General features: G+C 39.9%; 1 protein-coding gene across 1 annotated transcript in view; it reads right to left on the bottom strand.

Annotated features, from left to right (window-relative positions):
* Window positions 1-3,611: 3,611 nt before the first annotated feature.
* Window positions 3,612-14,086, bottom strand: part of EXPH5 (exophilin 5) — a gene marked incomplete at both ends in the record, with an annotated part of 34,372 nt that continues 23,897 nt past the window's right edge. The window contains 3 exon segments of the mRNA XM_080613752.1: window positions 3,612-8,911; window positions 10,800-10,926; window positions 12,497-12,545. Of these exon segments, the coding sequence (XP_080469878.1) occupies window positions 3,612-8,911; window positions 10,800-10,926; window positions 12,497-12,545 (5,476 nt within the window).

Genomic DNA, 14,086 nt, shown 5'->3' with positions numbered 1-14,086 from the left:
ACTGCATCCAGCCTTGGGCTCCCCAGTGTGAGATATCGATAAAGTGGATCAAATTCAGGGAGGCCACTGAGAGTGGGTGTCTGGAGCACTGGCTATGTGAGGAGAGGCTGGGCCAGCTGGGCTTGCTCAGCCTGGAGCGGAGATAGCTTTGGAGAGGGGATGGACCTTGCAGAAGCCCCTGCTGCCCTTGGGGAGGTCAATGAGGAGGTGACACAGAGGAGAAGGACAAGAGACAACTGGCATAAGTTGAGAGAAGAGAGGCTCAGCCTGTAACACATGTCCCCCATAGAGACGGTCAGGCAGAGCACAGGCTGCCCCAAGAGGTTGTCTAGTCTCCATCCTCAGACATTTTCAAGCCCCAGCTGGATGAAGTGGCCTGGTCTGACCTCAGAGCCAAGCTGCTGTTGGAGCAGAGGCCTCCTGAGGTCCTCCTCAGCCTGAGCTGCCCTCTGATGAAACCACGAGATTTCTGTCCCTTCTTTCAAATGTCACTGAGATTTTAGACGTTAGAAATGTTAGAGGTGACTCATGTCACACCTAATGGGTGAAGAGATCTAGACAGAAACACTGCCTTAGCTCACAAACCATGTTTCCTTCTGAAACCAGGCTGAGGGACTGCGTCACCAAACTCGGTTGCCAAATTCATTGGCTGTAGTAATTAAGGTTGAAAGGCAGTGGTGAGTCTCACACCTTTTCACCATGCTGCATGTGGCGGCCAGGCTCCACTCAGGCCTAATTCCAGCTAAAGTGATCTTCACATGGAGCTCACCACCTTGTAAACCTGCTCACATCAAATACTGCCTTTGGCCCCTACATAGAGTATCAGCTTCTCGAGGCAAGTTGTAGGCATATGGCTGGTTAATATGTCTATTGTAAAGATACAGCCGCTGATAGTACTGATGTTCTGGGGACTCCTCAGCTGGCAGGACAGCAGAAGGCAGCAGTATGCACATGGCTAAGACAGCACATCCTCCCTGCACGAGGCAGGCCTGTGCCATGCAGGTGTGCAATGGAGCCAGGCTAGTGCCCTGCTTGGAACCTGCGGCATGTCCAGTAAGTGAAAAATACACGTTGTAGCGATACCTTTTTCATTTGAATGCAGAATTTATTTCAAAGACTTTTAAATATGAAACTCTTATAAATTATGAACATTTATAGAATATACTTTTGCCAAGGAAAAAGCTTGGAAGAGTGAACGTGTCAAAATCCAGCTCTGATGAACGGAATGGAGCTGGTTGCTATTCAAAGGGTATTTTCCTCTGTCTTTTCACACAATTGACTGTTTTACAGAATACCATTATTTGGTGTAAACACTACTTTACAGATCTTCAAAGGGCTGCAGTCTTCGCAACTGATTTATGCCCAAAAGCAGTTTTTACTTGCTTCCATTAAATCAAGGCACCTGATTTGCTGTACTTACATAGCATAGATTGCATAGCAAATGAAAAAAAAATGTATGCCAACAAGGCGAGAACTTAATCCAACTTCTGTTGAACAGGTAGAAAATATTTACAAGTAAAAATGTTCTAAACTCTCCCCTTGTAGTCAGGAAAAAGTGTCTGACCATTTACTGCCCCTGTAAACACTTGTTTTATTATTCTTTACCTTACATAGGCTGCTGTTCCCAGGGTTTGGACCAATGTATTTTGCAGAAATGTACAGCAGCACATATTCCTCACTGATATTCAGCTGGTTTTATTGTCTTACTCTCCAGAATCCTGTATGTATAGAATAGAGCTGTTTACAGAAAGACATTTCTCCTTAGAATACCATATTTTACAAACTGGAATTTCCTTCCAGCTTATATCCTTACAGAACAGGCACGTCATAGAGATCAATTCTGACTATAAATACATAGTTTATATTAGTCCTTTTATGTACAACAACAGACAAATTACCCCAGTATAAAGATACTTACATATTGGTACAGATATGAACTATAGACCCACTTCTTTAACGAAGTTTACAGTATAAAAAAAATAAGGATATCAGTTACCCACTATAATATTTTCATCATTTAGTTTCTTGTGGAGCAGTCAGTGATACAAGCATTGCTTGTTTTATGTAAAATATATTATTTTAGAATACCAGTATTCTGTCCTTCCACTTACAAAAATACAATTATGTCCTACAGAAATTTTATTGAATTAAAAAGTGTATAAAAAATACAGGTCATCATTTTAGACCATATGTGAAATCAGAAATAAAGTAGAAGTAAATGTGTAATTACTTAAAAATACTATCTTCTGGCTCAGAGAGCCACTTTGATTTTGCATAAAAAAGAGATCAAAGCTTAGTTAGAAATTTAATGGCCAGAGATGAGTTTTGGCTACTGAGTAATGATACTACATTATTAGTGTGGCCAAAGAATAGCCACTGGAAAATGCTTACAGATGTTCAGTTTGAAGGATAGAAAGTACCATGGTGACGGCAGGAGTGGCTGAAAAAGACTGAAAACAGATGGTAGTTTAGCAAAAGGCAAAGATCATTTCTTGCTGCTTTTATTTGTGTGTAAAAATCTGCCAGCCTGTTGTGACCCAGTTCAGGTGGTGCTGCCCTGAAGGAGCCCAGCTGAGCAGAAGAGAACTTGGGGACATTGCAAGATGTGTTGGTTATGGTTGTCTCCCCACTACTAGGACAGCTTAGAATTCAACCCATGAGGTTTATATAGGAAATAAATAGGGCAAATCTTTTTACATTTTGCATGGTTTAAAGTGTTGGATTATTAATTCAAATGCACCTATCTGTTCCTAAATAAAAGGCAGGAATCTTGGCCGTTCATTTCAGCTGTAACCAAAGCTGTGCTGTTAGGAATCTCCCATGTCTGAAAAGCAGATTTCCATGCTCAGCTGTGTTTCTTAATATCCTTAGGAATTCTGGTGGGTTTTGCAGTGCTGTGACCTTTACTGAGCTGTTTCTCATGCACTAGCAGCACTTCTGTAACTCATATTGCTCACTGCTCTGGCAATGCTGTACAGAAAAATTTTGGTGTGGAATCTGCCTCATCTGCACGTCAGAACAAACGCCACCAGGGACATTGCTGCTGTGCTTCCCAGGAATGCAGAAAAAGAACATTCATAGAGAATATGCTGTAAAAATGGAACAGGTTTTGTTCTGCAGGGGAGTTTGTTGGGTGGGACAGATTGGCATTATCATTCTTGATCTGGAAAAATGAGGAAAAATGGAGAAACAGTAATTTCAGCAAAGTAACCTCTTGGTTTTCTGTTAAGTCCTGTAAGAAAAAGTGGCCCAAGCTAGAATTTATCCATTCCAGCACTGCTTTGCTGGCAGGAGCCTACACCACTGCTTGCTGACTCAGAGAAAAGCCATCTCTGGAGTTACACTCCTCAAAGCTCCACAGTTGTTTACCTTCTATTATTTTGGGAAGGGATTTTTTAACATTCTTTTTCCCTGCTAGAGAAACAACAATGGTGAAGCCACATATTTAATACAAAAGTCAGATGCTCAGCTAACATAACATACTAACTTCTTCAAAACTAATGAAGTTGTACCAATTTATAGCAGCACAAGAACTGGCTTGAAGTATTTTACATGTTTTTACCTGCCCAGAAACCACCGAGCTATTGTGCCATCTTAGTACCATGGGCCCTTCATAGCTCAGATTCCTTATCTACCTCATCTAGGTAGTATTCATCATCAGTGGTGGTATCACTGTCTGAGTCTGAATAAGCTGCTGGGTCTTCCTGGTAGGTATCAGTTGGTTCTCGGGGGGAAGAAGCAGCCGATGACATTTTGCTCCCAGCAGAACTTGAGCTCAGAAGCTCAGCCCTGTTTATAGAAGGGGTCTCTCCATCTCTGAGAGCACCAGGGTTATTAAGAAGACAAGGTCTCCATAATCGCCCTTCTGTGAGTGACCTCTTGATATTTTCCAGGAAAGCCAACTGTTGTTCTTTGCCAAATATACCAAATTCAACAGAAGGATACATCAGATTTCTAGTGCTGTAACATTTCTCATCATCTGATGCCCAGTTTTCATTTTCATCACAAGACAACAGCTCCGAGTAAGATTTAAATCTCTTCCCATGTATGCCCTCTTTTGGTAGAATATTGCTTCCTGAGGCAAAGGTCTCATGGGAATCTGGAGCACAAATACTCTCAGAGAGGTGACGCTCATGCTGACTTTTGGTGTGACTCTTGCACAACTGAGAGCTGTGCAAGTTCGCGTTTTTTAAGCTAGCAGGCTGAGAGGTGTTTTGGCATCGACCAAGCACTGTCTGGGAAGTCAAGTTTTGCTCTGGATATGTGTCTGCCTGCAAGCAACTATTTACATAGGTGTTTGAGTTTTTGTCGGTCAAAAGCGGCAAGGGAGGGCTGCAGGCATGACTGCTAGCTCTTCTTTTCTCATCATCCAGAGCGTCTGATGTAGTAGCACTGGGAGAAATGGGCTGGCTTTTGCTTTCTAACCTGAGATCAAGTGTTTGGGAATTCTTATTTCTTGTGGTTACTGCTTTATCTGGAAAGAGGGTTGTGAGACTTGGCCTATTTTCCACTTTCACTGTAGTTTTTTTGGGACTGATGGCTTCCTTCTGGGTGTATGAGCTTGTAAAAGACCTCCAATTGGCGTTATTAACATGCAAAGAAGGATCATTCTGAATTTCAGTCTTCTTATTCTCAGCTGTTCTTGGCTTTGGCATATTCTTATCAGAGTCCAGACTGTGATTCTGATTTTTGTTGTTCGACTGCAGGAATGGCTGATGGGAATCCGCTGGAATCAGTGAGTCAAGGGACATGTCGGCCTCTGAAGAAGTGGCACTTCCATCATTCTGGGAAAAGATGTTACTTATGTGCGGTTTGGGGGGTAAGTTTTTACTTGAAAATTTTCGACTTGTTTTGTAAACAGCGGCCAATTTATTTTTAATTGAAGGTCTGTTTTTCCTTTTTTCTATATCTTTGACTTTGTCTCTTGTGCAGTCAGAGAGAAGCTTGTTCTCATCTTCTGCACTCTGTGTTATCTGATCTTGTGTTACCCTGAGGACTTTATCTTTACAGGTCATGTTCAGGCTGCCTTCACTGTGCCTCTCTGATTCTTGCAAACCACTATAATCTTTACCCATCCAAACACCCTGTGAGCTATGCTCTTTTTTAATCTTTGAATCCTTTACTTCATCTGTGTCTGTGCTAACCACTTTGTCAAGCTGAAGTGATGGATCAGAACTGGGAGCTGTGCTTACCTCAGATGCTTTGCCCTGAGACCCTGAAAGCACTTTGCTACAAGATTTTAAATAATTTGCATTTTTTCTTGAACTGTCAGCCCTTAATTGTAGTCCACTATGTTTATTATAATACAGAGGGCTGGCTTGGTGTCGGAAATTTACTCTCTGTTTGACTTCAGTGCTATCCCTGTACTTGTCTTCTGCAGGAGGAAGCGGCACATTAGCACGCACTGTGTTACTGCTCCTTCCAAGGGAACTTTTCTCTCCTGAATGGATGAGCAAACTGTTCAGATTTTTACTGGTGTTCACTTTAGGGGCCTGAGAGCAGTTTTCAGAGTTTCCCTTCTGTATTATATTTTTGTTTGTTGAAGTAGAATACAAAGGATTCTCTAAATGCCTGCCTGGCTTGGGAGGGGTTGATAAAGTGGACGTTAGTGGTGTGGCTGTCTGTAAAATTTCCTTCTTTTCTTTTAGACATGTTTCTGTATTTTGGCTGCTTGAAGCATCAGAAATGGCCTTACCTGACTTAACCACTATTGCAGTGGATTGTGTCACCATGTCATTTTCTGCTAATGAAGTATCTGCTGAACTATCTTTCCTGTTATGTACTGTACTCATTGACTTCAAAGTACGTATCTTCTCAGAGCTAGGAGATAAGTGGGAATTCTCTTCCTCACTATCAACAACAGCTCCTAAATTCTGAGGTGTGACCAGAGCTGAAGATACTTGGTCAGAAGAATATGAAGGCACCTCTTTTCCCACAGTACTGAGGGAAAAAATATTTGCTAAACTCACATGACCTTCATTTTTCTTGTTTTGTATTCTTGGTGAATGAGCATTTTCTTTGGGACAAGGTAAATCTGCATCCTCTGGATTATCTCTAAAGAGGTTACAAAATGTTCTTGAATGCCTCCGTGGTAACGTGTAATAAATCGAAACCAGTTCATGATACTTGACATGATCTTCATCAACACAAACTGTAAATGTGCTTGTAGTTTTGTATTTCTGCAAAAAATTTCCCCTGTCATTACACTCTGAAAACACAGAGGATTCTCTTCTGCTTAGATGTTTACATCTATCTGTCAGTTCAACTGACGTGTTACTACTTACCGAATCATTAGAACTTTTGGTTAAAGGACTGGGGTAATCTTTTTCTTTGTGACCTGTAGCAGCATTTAATGATGCTGATGTTAAAAATGAATGTTTTGAGTCTAAACAAGACACATCTCTTTGATTAAAACTAAAGGCATCAGCTCTATGTGGAATTTCAGACCTTAAATAATTGTACGTTGTTCTACTTTCTCTAGGTAAAGAGATAGGTGTATCTGACATAATACTACCAGCAATGCTAGCTGATTTTCTGGGTAAAGTGTAATAAATAACAAGTGGGTCAGATTTGAGGCTGTTTCTTCTAGGGGAGCCAGTAATGCTGCAGCTACTGGTGTGTCTCAGCAAGCTGTCTTTCTTGTGAAACCTTTCAGTACAAGGTGAATTACTCCTTAGTTTTCCACTTTCTTTTTCAAGGCAAAAATAACTTAAACTATGATCAGAGGTCTTGGCATCTCCATCAAAGCTGTGCATGTAAGTATTTCCAGAATTTCCATTTTGTAAAGAACTAGTAGTGAATTGTCCATTACAGTCCTTAGTAACTAAAGTGCCTATATTTTGCAGTGTTTTCTGCGCAATCTTTTCAGTAACACGTATTCTGTTCACTTGGGCTGGTTTTCCACCTTCTGCTTGAGATTCAGTAACTGTGCCATTTACTGAAGAGCTAGTTAGCGTTCCCAAACATTTAGAATTGTCTTTATGAGAAAGTGCATGTGGAGAGCTTTGTGAGGAGCTAGATGAACATTCAGGAGGACAGGACAATATGCCTTGACAGTTTGCTAATTTTTCAGTGGATGGAGCAGAAGCAACATTCAGCAGTGAGGAGCATCTCTTTGGAGTAGCTTGGATAATGTCTTCTGTACCCCGATTATCCTGTTTGATGTTCTCTCTTTTTGCTGCATAGTGCAGATTATGTTCCCAGTCTTTCTGACTTGGAAGAAAAGGTTCCTTTCTGCTCTCATTAGCCGTCAAAATACAGGCAGGTTGTCTGAACACACTGTTGGGTGGGCAATCATTTTCCTTCATTTGTACATTTCTTTTGTCACAGTTTGACATACATATTTTTGCAATGTCTCCTCTGGCAGTGACTTGGGTTTGTCTCTTTGATCTCATTGTGTTAAAGAGAGATGCATCGCTCTGTAATGTGTCAGAAGCAGGGCTGTTAGAGGGAAAACTCTGGCTGTTAACGTAGTTTGTATCTACTTGTTGAGAAACTGACTGTAGTGGCATGTTTTCATCTGGCAGTTTCATACCTTCAACCTTTTCTAGTTGTGTAAAGTCTGCTTTAGTGCTTCTTTGTGTAATGTCAACTAAATTCCTGTTCAGTCCGATAGGTTTTGTTTGGTCCTTCAAATTAGGAAAGACTGACTCATCAGTTGTGGTACTACATGAAGAAACTGAAGAGTCACAACTTAGCCAAGGCTGACAGCCCTCAGTAAATTCTGAAAAAGTTCTTGTTATCCTTTTGATATTCAGATTTTCTGGAGAATACATATGAAAATCATTCTGCAGGCGCTGTGAATCAAACTTGGCATTCTTTGTATGTGCCCACTGCTGCTCATTTAAGTTGGCCATCATCACTTCAAAGCTGGCATCAGGGGAAAGAAATCCTTCATCACTGTAGTACTGAGGAATATCAGTCCAAGAAGGATAGCAGTCTCTTTTTCCATAAGAATGTTTTTGGTTTGCATACAACATGCCATGAGAAGAAGTGCCTCTATAGTAGGATCTAGAGAGATTGTTTTCTGATTTGTATAATGGATAATTTTCCCAGTTATCAAAGGGCAACGGAGAGGTAGCTTTGTCAGGGCAACTAACTCTACTACAGCAATTACTGCTTGAAATAGATCTTCTGTACTGGTGTTTTGTGTGGTAACATCCATATTTCTTGGTTTCTTGCAAAGTGCTGGAATATCTACCATGGTCTGCAGCATGAAACTCCATCAGTGACTGGGTTCTAAACATCTTTTCTTGGGTTGGTGTTTGTTCAGGGGAGTCTGGTGTGTTGTTCCATACAATAGAAGACAGAGGAATTCTCTTTGGGTTCTGTCGACCAAATCTTGGTACAAACACATTCTTGGTCTCTCTTGCCAATGGATGTAAACTAGATCCTGATAGCTGGTCAGAAGATACTGATGATAGACATCTCCGAAGGGAACATACAGAGTAACTTCTGCCAGCTGTATCCCTGTTTATACAACTCTTGTGCCTAAATCCACTGTTGTGAGTTATGGAAGGAGGATATAAGCTACCTTCTGAAGACCGTCCAAAAGAAACAGAAGGCAGCCTGCTGCTTAGTAGATGAGGATTTCCATCAAGTGGGTCACCGTATCTGTAGTCATCTTGAAAGGCTGTCTGGTGCCAGTTTATATATGCACTGTGTAATTTCCTTGGTCTGATGAAAATCTTGTGTTCATCTTTGGCTCTTACTGTTCTCAATCCGTCTGGGAAAAATGTGCTAGGCATGTCACTCCAGTCATTTCTGCGTTGCCCCCTACTAGCAGTCTGCCTCTTTAAGGTAGGGAATGCACTACTGTATTGGACATTTGATGCACTGGTAGTAGAAACTGTCCTGTCCAATGGGTCTTGGGCTTGTTCCTGGGCCAGCTGGTCATCCAGATCATTGAGAACTGTACAGGGAAAAAAAAATTTATTTGGTTTTGTTTAATAATCTTCTGACTGTTTAAGTTTAGAAGTTTCATACACTACAATTAATAATCAGAACTAGGTTTAAAAGAGTCAGCTTCTCAGCATTCAAAACCCTCCCAAAACCACACATTCTTCCTCCACAGGACCTGTCAGCAGTCACCCATTATGACTGCAAGGAAAAAAATGTGCTGCTCTATGACTGATCTTAAAGCTGCTCTTTATGTAAATGTTAGTCTTTGTGCTATTTAAAAGAAAACAAAACAAATTGAAGTCTGAATTCTTACTCATGCACTACACGTGTGTGTGTAAACTTTCCAAGTCTAGTTTGTAAGCAAAAAAATCACTGAAAAGAATTCACTAGAGAGACATGGACCTTTATGTGTGTTCATAAAGGACAGTTATGATGCAACTGTAAGAAAACACAGAATCCTGAAAACCAGCAAACAAACATATTCAGTAGCCTGGCATGTTCACTGTCTCATTCAGAAAAGAAGTTCTCCACTAAACTGTAGATTATTACTTTAAAATCAGCACTGAAAATGGCATTTTCTGGATAGAAAAGTGTAATTAAATAGTTAGGAACCCGTGATTTATCTCATGAACTGGAATTAAACACTATACAGCGCAATTAACCAAGATGTTCAGTCATAAGACTGACAACAATGTATTTAAAGTATTTTATCGGCAACAACAATTATGCCTTCACTAGTTGTATTCTTTCATATTTTGAAAATAGCATATGTAAGGTATAACCACAAATTGATATGGCTGGTTTGCTACAGCATTTCCTAATTCATTTAAATAAAAAAGACTGACTGATCAGTCATTACAGATCTGTGCTAACAGTACAGAATCATTAAGAAAGCACTGCCAGGTGCAAGTACAGTTCGAACAAAAGGTGATATGAAAGTAGTAAAATTTAGCTTTTTTCTAAGTTTCTCTTCAGCACAGAAGAGAGAAGACTCTTGAGAGAGTCAGCTTAGAACAAGAAAAAAGATGAGCTGTTTCTGAGTCTTCCATTTGGAGGACAGCAGCCAAGCAATGTACAGGTTTACTCTGTCATGGGACAAGTGTGCACATGACTGACACCCAAAAGCAGTGACAGGTGTGTGTTTCAGAAGAACCACTGCAGTGGTTCACCCTGCAGCGCTCTCCTCTTCCAGCATTGCCAACTCACCCACTGCTTCTCAATCATGCTTTCAACCTCTGATTTCTTGTATTTTGGGTGGCACAAAGTAATATTAATGGACATTTGTTTGCACAGATCTGAGAGAGTTTACGGAAGAACACCTCAGTACTCCCATAGGCTGAGTCTGATCTTGCTTTGCTTCCCAGCAGTAAGAAGACAAAAAAGAATTAACAACTTCTGTGTGGTTCTATAAGGGCTCCCAGAAAACTAACTGAATGCCACAATACCTTTTGCTTCTGTGGTTTGAGGCTTTACAATTCACAAAACCAGGCCCAGTAATTCATCATTATCAAAAGTACGCATGCAGGAAACTGGGATGAAATTCTTACATAATTGTATGTCTGCATCTAAAGGATGCAATACAGGCCCCTGTCAGAATCAGCAGAGAAATGTACGCTCTTAAGTTGTGATTCTTCTGAACTGCATCAGTATGAGATGAAATACACTCTAAGAGTGACCAGTGACATATTCTGAAGTGTCACAATACACTTTACACAACACACAATACAATACAGTAAATATTATGCTCTCAGATGAAGCAATCAAAAAGTAGCCACTATGGTACAAAGTAACAGCCGTATCTTTAAAATCTATGTGTTTGCAGAGAATGCTCTGAAACCAATCATCACAGTCACTTCTAGTAACAATAATATCAGAACAAAGTAAGGACACACACTTACCATTGAAAAACTCCTTCTCTAGCTGTTCACTCCATTCCTGTGTACTTTTCTCCATCATTTCATTTTGGTTTGCATCAAAAGTATGACTGTCTGTTCCAGTTGCCATTGGGGAATTGCACATTTCAGCCTGTTAGAAATTGTAAGGCAACATGATTTTAGTTCTACATGTGAGTTCAGATCATGTTTCACATGTCACATCACAAATTGTGTTACAAGTCAGAGTCAGTAAACTCTCTGTGGGTCCATTAAATGTAGTATTATTATAATACACCACTGAGGATTGTAAAGTTGCATGCATTTTAGAGACTTTTACATATGTAATAAGGAGATTTGCTCATCTTGTCCTCATTCTGTAGCATGTTTTCGATACATGAGTTATAATGACCTTAAATAGTAAGGCGCATAGTTTGTTTATTTTCTCCATATGCATCCTTACTGCACTGTATCTCTTAATTCAGTTTTTCCTAATCACGTGTTTCTTAACCAGCACATTTTAAAGTTCACACACTCACCTCCCAACAGAGATTAAATAATTTAACACCACAATTTTCGTATTGCAAGGCAGCACTTTAGGGGCCTGTGATAAATTACCTTAGCAGCAGGAAAAACGTCATCCTATTCCCCATCTGAATTTAGTTTACATGTTAAGATGGAGAGGTTCCTGTGCCAACCATGTTTCTCTCAGCTCACAGTCTCAGATGGTAAAGGCTCAGACAATTGCTGAACTGCTGATTTATTTTTGCTGAGACTCTTCCTCCTTTTTTAAATAAAACCCCTTACTATTTTTCAGTTCTCAATATTCATAGTATTTTACTTGTCTAGCTATGATAGTCTATTTATATAATAGGCACGATTCTCTGATAAGATCTTTGCTCAGTCATATATTAATATAGATTATCCTTTTGTTTTTGAAATATGAGAGAAGGGAGGTGCCAATTTATCTCCTCTATAACTTTGATTATATACTGTATACCTTCTTAGTTTCCTCTGTGGTTATACCATACAATTGAAGAGGAGGAAAGACACGTTAGTAATACAGGGTAATAAAGTAATTAAACTAACAAATATCATCCTTGGAGGAAATCTGTTTATTTCAACAGCATGTACTTAAATTACATCAGAAATAAATCTGGTTTTTTCACCCTTAAATTGAGCTTGTGCTTTTAAAATGGAACATTCAGCCAAAAATAATTTCCTACTGTCAAAATTTATATTTACACAGTAATTCTGCTCATGGAAATCTTGCAGGAGAGGCTCTAGCTTATTGCCTGCCTGAGTCAGATACTCTTTTTCACCCTTGCACAAGTGAAAAGAAACAAAGTAAATACTCTAGATTATTTATTCAGTGTGAGTTTGGGCCTACTTGCAGGTTGGTTACAGTTGCCAAATAAGTGAGGGTTTTGGCTAGGAAATTATCCATGCAATTATTCCATCATTAAGAAAGAACTGAAATGTGATCAGAGCTAGACTTAGGGTTTACCTAGGAAAGCTTTGCATTTGTACAGTTAACAGAACAAGGTCATTCTACTCCATTCAACAGGTTCACAACACACCCTTTACTCAGCGTTTAAAACAAGCGTTTAAAGCAAGAATACTGTTTAAACAGGTGTTATATCAACAGCTGAAACAAAGGGGACTAGGTTTTGAAAAATCCATGGTTTGAACATTGCTAACAATAAAGTTGATAAGCTACTTACCGTTGCCATTTCTTCCACTTTCAAAGATGGGCTAGCAGAACTGTCACATCTGTAGGCAGAAGGATTTACATGTTGGCTTTGAAAAGGAACATAATTTAATTTTACTAGGTAGCAAATATCCAGCAGTTTCTCTTTAACAGCTATTGAGAAGCACCTGAAAAAAGACTCCTCTATGAAGAAACCATCCTTTCCCCTCAAAAAGAATCCTGCTAACAATAAAATGCAGGGGAAATGTACCATTCAGTTTGGCCTTGTCAGCTTGCAAACGTTGCAGCTGCACAGCCAAGAATGAACTCAGCCTACTGATATCTCAATGTCTGCAACACACGTAAAGTAATTGTTTCAATGCAGCTTTATGGTAAGATGTTATTACTTCTCTTTCCAAACAACAATAATTTAGTAGGTACTACAAAGTTACCTTTGGCTACTTCTAAATCTGTAAAGGGGTTGCATCTGCAGTTCTATTGCTTTTGTCTTCCATTTCACTGTGCTCAGATGCAGAGCTGTGCTCTGCTCCTTTGAAGGAGGAGAGACAGACAGCAGACTCTTTTCAGTGTGGACTTTGGAACTTAATGCTACTCATCCAAAACAGCCTTTATTTACCAATTTGTAACACACGGTGGAAGACTGGTCTGCTTTTCTAAGCTATACAGAACTGCAAGGGCTTTGCAGAGACCTGGCTAGGGAGTCTGTGAGTAATGCTGTGGTTAGAACAAGCCAAGAACTACTGAACATAAAAGGTATTCTGTTCTATGGGGTGACTTGCAGACATACAAATACAAAATAAACTAACGAAACAAGAACAGGACTTGACTTCACTGAGTCTATTCCAGTCTGCAGCTCCTTATTTTACAACTAAGCAAACCCAGGCCCTTCAAAAGCCCTGAAGGAAATGTTGCTCAGTTTGTGTTTATCGCCTGCTCTTCCTGGTCCCAGAAACTGTTTTTTCCCAGGAAGTTAATTCTTGAGAGAAAGTGAAGTAGAGAAAGACAGTTCTGCTCAGTCCTGTTTGTCTCAAAGTCTGTTTGAATGACCTTGTTCTTCAGCTCTTAAAACCTTCTTGTGCTCAGGTAAGACTACTTTATTGTGCTTCAACAGCAAGTATAAACCGGCTTGTTGGCAGGTTCTTTGTGGCCCAGCCTTTCCTCCTGTAGTGCTTTGTCATTTGTTTGCAATGTGCTTGCAGGCAGGGAAGAACAGCTGAAAGGTGCAATTTGTTTTTACTTCTGTAATTGTGAACTGTAAAACCAGGATTCCTCTCTGACATGGGGTCCAACTGAAACCAAAGGAAACAAGCCTGTTGAAGTGGGCTTAGGATCCGGCCAGACAATCTGAATCCAAAATTCCTAATTTTACCTTGTAGCACTGAATATGAACAGTGCTATGTTCATAGTGCTATATTCAGTGGGTTACTGCTCCCTGTGAATGAAGATTACAGAACCTGGACTCAGAGACATATGCATAGCTCTTCCTTTAAACTAAAATGCTGCTGAATATGTTTTAATGCTTCTACAACAAATTAAGATGGAAACTCATGTTTCAGAGTTTTCACAATGATTTCCTGCAAACCAAGTTCAAGGTAATTCTGTG

Source organism: Psittacula echo (genome assembly GCF_963264785.1).
Source record: "Psittacula echo genome assembly, chromosome: 3".
Classification (NCBI taxonomy): Eukaryota; Metazoa; Chordata; class Aves; order Psittaciformes; family Psittacidae; genus Psittacula; species Psittacula echo.
This window is presented reverse-complemented; position numbering and strand designations above follow the sequence as displayed.